This window comes from Maylandia zebra, linkage group LG23 (assembly GCF_041146795.1).
Source record: "Maylandia zebra isolate NMK-2024a linkage group LG23, Mzebra_GT3a, whole genome shotgun sequence".
NCBI classification, from domain to species: Eukaryota; Metazoa; Chordata; class Actinopteri; order Cichliformes; family Cichlidae; genus Maylandia; species Maylandia zebra.
Window position 1 is genome coordinate 21,523,081 of NC_135188.1, and position 5,526 is coordinate 21,528,606.

Genomic DNA, 5,526 nt, shown 5'->3' on the forward strand with positions numbered 1-5,526 from the left:
ACAGAAAACCTTTCTCTATGCCAGCAGTCTGATCTGACCCTCCACAGAAAAAAAGTAAATTCTCTGCCATCTAATGTTTAAAAACAAACATATATGATTTGGTTATGAAAGGATGGATGTCATCACAGATGTAGGTGAATGTCAGGCACCAAAGAGGCTTTTAACTCTCAGCCAGAGAAGGACAAAGAAGCTTTGACTTTAAGCCTGCTGTCCAGCCTTCAAGGAGGAACATGAAGCAGCTACAACACTCTGATGAATGTCCAAGAAAAAAAATGAATTGAACTAAAGCATCTTTCCTCTGTGTCTACAAAAAGGCTCTAAACATCACCGTGCACATAAATCCTGCAGCTCAGGAGCTCCGATTATTTGCCGGATCACTATTACCTGGTGATTTATGCGGATTTTTAAATGATCTGTATCTGTAGCTTATTATTTACAATGATGTGTTTTCTCGGGCCTAAATGGCCCGAGGTTCCACTCAGTGTAATTGCCATTCATCCAGGATACCAAAGCCGCCCTATCGCGTCATCTCAGCCAGCCAATCATCGCGTAGAGCGCGGGGAGTGGGGAGGAGCCCTCTCGGAGAAGGCAGCGCAATTAAACTGAGGGGAGCGCAATTTAAATCCAAAACACTGCTGGACGCGCGCCGAGTGGGTGAAAAAACACACACGCTTACAGACACATACACCGAGGACACACACAAACCCACACCGTGTCAGCGGATGAGTAAGGGAGAAGAGCCCGCTGCTGTGACACCGGGTCCGGTCAAGTTGAAGTGGAGCGGCGCGGGACCCTGAGGTGCGCACTGTGCGTCAGTGCGAGCGGAAACACGCACAGTGGATTCTCTGGTTTTGTTTTTTGTGTGGAAACTAAAATCAGGAGGAAGAAGTGTTGCTCTCTCGGCTCCTCTTAGGGACTCTCTCTCCTCCGCCGCACTGATGGGATGCTCTTCTCTGCTGGGATTATCGCTCCTCTGAGCCTCTGTGGGCTTTCCTCACAACGGCGGTGACCCCCGCGGCTCCTCCGCCCGCAGCGACTCCTATCCGGTCTCCTCCGAGCTCCAGCGGTCGTTCATATGAGCGCAGCGTTCAGTCCGTCCTTCATGGTGATGCAGCGGCCACTCGGAAGCACCACCGCCTTCAGCATTGACTCTCTGATCGGGGGGCCACCTCAGCCCAGCCCGGGACACTTCGTCTACACCGGGTACCCGATGTTCATGCCATACCGGTCGGTGGTGCTCCAGCCGCCCCCACCGCCACCCCCGGGCCTCCAACAGGCGCTCCCCACCGGACATCACCCGCACCCCCAGATCCCGAGCCTGCAGAGCGGCTTCTGCTCCAGCCTGACGCAGGGCCTGACGCAGGGCATGGCGCTCACCTCTACCCTCATGGCCTCGCTCCCCGGCGGCTTCTCCCCGTCCCAGCAGCACCAGGAGGCAGCCAGGAAGTTCGGCTCTCAGGCACTGCATGCGGTCTTCGACAAAGCTCAGGAGCTGCGGCTGGACGCGGAGGACGGAAAGAGCTTCCTGCAGGGGAAGGAGTCTGCGGCGCTGCCGGGTTTCCATGACACGGACACGCCGGTACACGCATCCACAGGTAGGCGGGTTCCTCATCCCGTTTCCCGCTGAAAAATTCATCATTTTATCTGATTTCAGTGAAGGAAAAAAATCCTAATTTTAAAGACTTTAGTTCGTTTGATGAGATGTTATGTTGAGAAATAAATGAAGCTGAAACGCGAGAATATTTCCTCATTGTTTACAGAGTTTCACGTGTTTAAACAAAAACCGTCCAGGTTTGATCTGTTTTATTGAAGCAAGAAATTAACTAAAAAAAATCTGCTTTTTAACGACGATTTTCAAAAAGAAACTGGGACATTTAAATTTGATTTTCTTCAGTGATTTTAAACGTTTTTATTTGCGTTTTCAAAATAAATTATTCGGGAATTATTCGCAGGCCCAGCGCTCATTTTTAATTTCTGTAAATCAACATTTTAAAGCTTTAAAAGAAATACCAATAATAACAATAATTGATTAATTTTAAAAACCAAACTTCACAATTCTCATAAAAGTGGGATCCATGTGGGTCGATTTAATCTCTAATAATTATTGAAATTATTCTGATTGATTTTTGTCTTTGCCGATAAATCATCCTGATTTGAATGTTCACTGACAGGGGAGAAAAAAAATCCTGCGCCACCGCTTTTATTGCTTCCTCATATAAAACAAACACATTTGTTCCCTCTCGGGTCCCTTATTTGTGATGATCTCTGACACATTAGAGTGTCACGCTGAGGGGGAGGTGCGGGGGAAAGGCCGCGCGGAGACACTCCGCGCGTAATTACGCATGAAAATAAAAATCCTCACGGAGCGCGTTCTTTGGAGCCACACTAACCTCATGATGGATATTGACACGAGACACGACAACTGCACCCCTAACCCCACCACGCACATACCTCCACCCCCAACGCAGCCACCGCCCTCCTCACCCCTTCAGCTTCCACACGTCACAGTTTCGCATTAAAAATGTAAATCTAACCTCATATTTAATTATTCTAACAGCATCTCCTCCTAACATATCTCTCACAGAACTTTTCTTCTTAACATATTTAGAAAAATATAAAGTTTTTGGCTTTTACATGTTAATCAATTTCCCCCCAAACACGCGGAGCATTTAAAGAAATCTTAAATGCGCATTTTCGCTCATTTCTTACATGTAATAGCTGTAAATTAAACTTTGCGATTAATAAAAAGTGCAGATTGTGAGAGAAAATTATTTTATTGGGTCGCTTAATTTATTATTCAGAATGAAATAATCAGAAATCTTTTGTAAAGAAGCATCAAAACTGTGAAAATAAGAGGGGAAAACGGAAGAAGCGCGTTTAAATATTTTGGTGACTTTTTGTCACGTTTGTTTCTGCCTTAAACTGATAAAGTTTGTTGGTTTTGTCCTGGTCTCACTGGTGGTGCTGTGTGTCCCTCCTCTTCCTCACAGTCAGAGCACACAGCAAAGAAGACTCCAAGGAGGAGGAGTGCGGCCGAAAGGACGAGAGCTTCTCCATGGACAGCGACCTGGACTATAGCTCGGACGACAACCTCACCTCCATGTGCCACAAAGAGGACGGAGACGGAGGAGGTCTGGATGAAGGCCCGCACCTGCACGGGCCCCCCGGCGGCGGCTCCGGGACGGGAGGAGGAGGCGCGGGGGGCGGAGGCGGTGGGAAGAACCGGCGGAGGAGGACGGCGTTCACCAGCGAGCAGCTGCTGGAGCTGGAGAAGGAGTTCCACTGCAAGAAGTACCTGTCCCTCACCGAGCGCTCCCAGATCGCGCATGCGCTCAAGCTGAGCGAAGTGCAGGTGAAGATCTGGTTCCAGAACCGGCGCGCGAAGTGGAAACGCGTGAAAGCTGGAAACGTGAACAACAAGTCCGGGGAGCCGTCCCGGAACCCCAAAATAGTGGTGCCCATCCCCGTGCACGTGAGCCGCTTCGCAATAAGGAGTCAGCACCAGCAGATGGAGCAGGCCAGACCGTAGAAGAAGAAGCGGGAGGACCGAGGCCGGACTGAGAGGCCGCGAGCCGCGTTTAAGGGGGGAGGGGTTGTTTAATTGTGAAAATATCGGATTCAAGATTTTCAAAAATCGCAGAACTCATTAAAAAAAGGAAAGAAAGAAAAGAAAGAAACGTGAATGAGTTTAATGTGATGGGTTTATTATTTTTTATAGTTTCTATTTTAACAGATTTCTTTCATCGAAGCTTAGAGAAAAGAAAAAATATCAAATGAAGTGAATGAAACTGATCTGAAAATGTGACAAATTCAAACATAAAGGAGGATAATTCAAAATAATCATGTGATTATTTTTCATGAAGTAAAATCTTTAAAAATCTTCTCACTGCAGCGCTATTACTTTCGGGATATCTTTGCGATAATAATTATCTTTATTACATTTCATTTGATTTTTATAAAATAATTTTACATCATTGAATTGAGAAATCAGAAAAAATAAAAAGTAAAATCTGAAAATAATTATTATTCATCACTGTTTAAAGAGGTGCGATTCTTTTCTCTCTTTTTTTTTTCTTTTTCAAACTGCGGCACCGATGCAAGAAAATTCCGCTTTTTCTGAACGGAGTTGGTTTGATCATAAAACACTGTGGACATCTCCACAAACTAGGAACCCGACTGACTGCAGAGGCTGACTCCGGACTTCTTCTTCTCTGCAGGAAGTTAAAAAATAAATAAATAAAAGAACACCTGAAGCCTGAGCGCGTGACTGAGCGGCACCAAAAACAAAAAAGAGACAGAGAGAAAATTGCGGCAGGAGGAGGAAGACTCAGACTGACGGGTTGTTTCGGCAACATGTTGATCAACCCACACCCTCTCCCCTCCTACCCCCACATGTACATACTTCCGGGACCAAGCAGAGGAGTCGTGTGTTTTGTTTGGATTGAATGAAGCTGCTAATTTATTTACACAAAACTTGTGACGAGAAACAAAAAAAAGATGAATTAAAGTGTGAATTAAAAGATGATCAGATGTTGAACAGCTGCAGTGTCTCCATTCATGCCCGGAAATCATCTTCATCTTCCTGCCACTTTAGTTAAACTAAATAAATAAAAAACACGGGCATTTTTTTTTACCAACATCATCAATGACAGCTAGGCCGGAAGTTTGTATTTTTTTTTACAAAATAAATGTCTAGATTATTATTATTTTTTATTCTGAAGGCCTTAAAGCTGATTTCAGACATGAAGGAAACGCAACAAAGCTGAAATGAGTCAGAAAAACTAGGTTAAAGATTAAATTCTAAAACGTTTTATTATATTTATTTATAATTTGCTTTAAACTGCAGTTTGAGTGCACTTTAAATTTTAATTGTTAAAAAAATGAAAACAGTATTACAATGTCGTTAAACTTTGATGTGTATTCAGCCTGTTGCGCGGACTGAATTGCGCATTCTCGTAGCATATTAACAAAGTTTCAGGCAAACGGGAGCGCGCCATGGCGTCTCCACCGAGAGCATTATCCTAAAACATCAGCGGCTAAACAAAAAAAGGAAGAGGAGAAATTCACCTGAACGTGACGTCATCCCACCAGCTGCACGTGCCTGCATGGCGGCGATGGTGGTTGAGGTGGGGGGCGGCATGAGGCCTCACGTTCTCGCCTGATATCAGAAACTGCGTCCTGATTGGCTCTGAAGTTTACCTGAAACAAAATTAAATCCTCAGAGTGAAACCCAGGAGTCAGTTTGGATGTAGATGCGCCTGTGCGCACTGACGCATGCGCTGTTTAGGCCTATTATCACATTAAAAAAATAATCTCACCCTTAAAATATTCCCCTTTTCAGAGTGGCTTGAAGAAAAGGAAACATGTGGATACAGTTGCCCGTGATGTTTTTTGATGTTGAAGCCTTTTCAGGTATTATATTGATAAAATGAAAATTTATTGCACATTTCAGACTCTTAATGAAGAAAATAACAAATGTTCTTCGGGTTGTTTTCACTTGTAAAATTACAGTAATTTAACGTTTAC

The 5,526-nt window shown here is 44.7% G+C and overlaps 1 protein-coding gene across 1 annotated transcript; it reads left to right on the forward strand.

The window, feature by feature from the left end:
- The first annotated feature begins 636 nt into the window (after window positions 1–636).
- On the forward strand, window positions 637–4,573 carry gbx2 (gastrulation brain homeobox 2). The gene is made up of 2 exons (XM_004565586.4): window positions 637–1,595; window positions 2,991–4,573. The coding sequence occupies exons 1-2, from the start codon at window positions 1,076–1,078 to the stop codon at window positions 3,527–3,529; spliced, it is 1,059 nt and encodes a 352-aa protein (XP_004565643.3). The 5' UTR covers window positions 637–1,075; the 3' UTR covers window positions 3,530–4,573.
- Window positions 4,574–5,526: the final 953 nt, after the last annotated feature.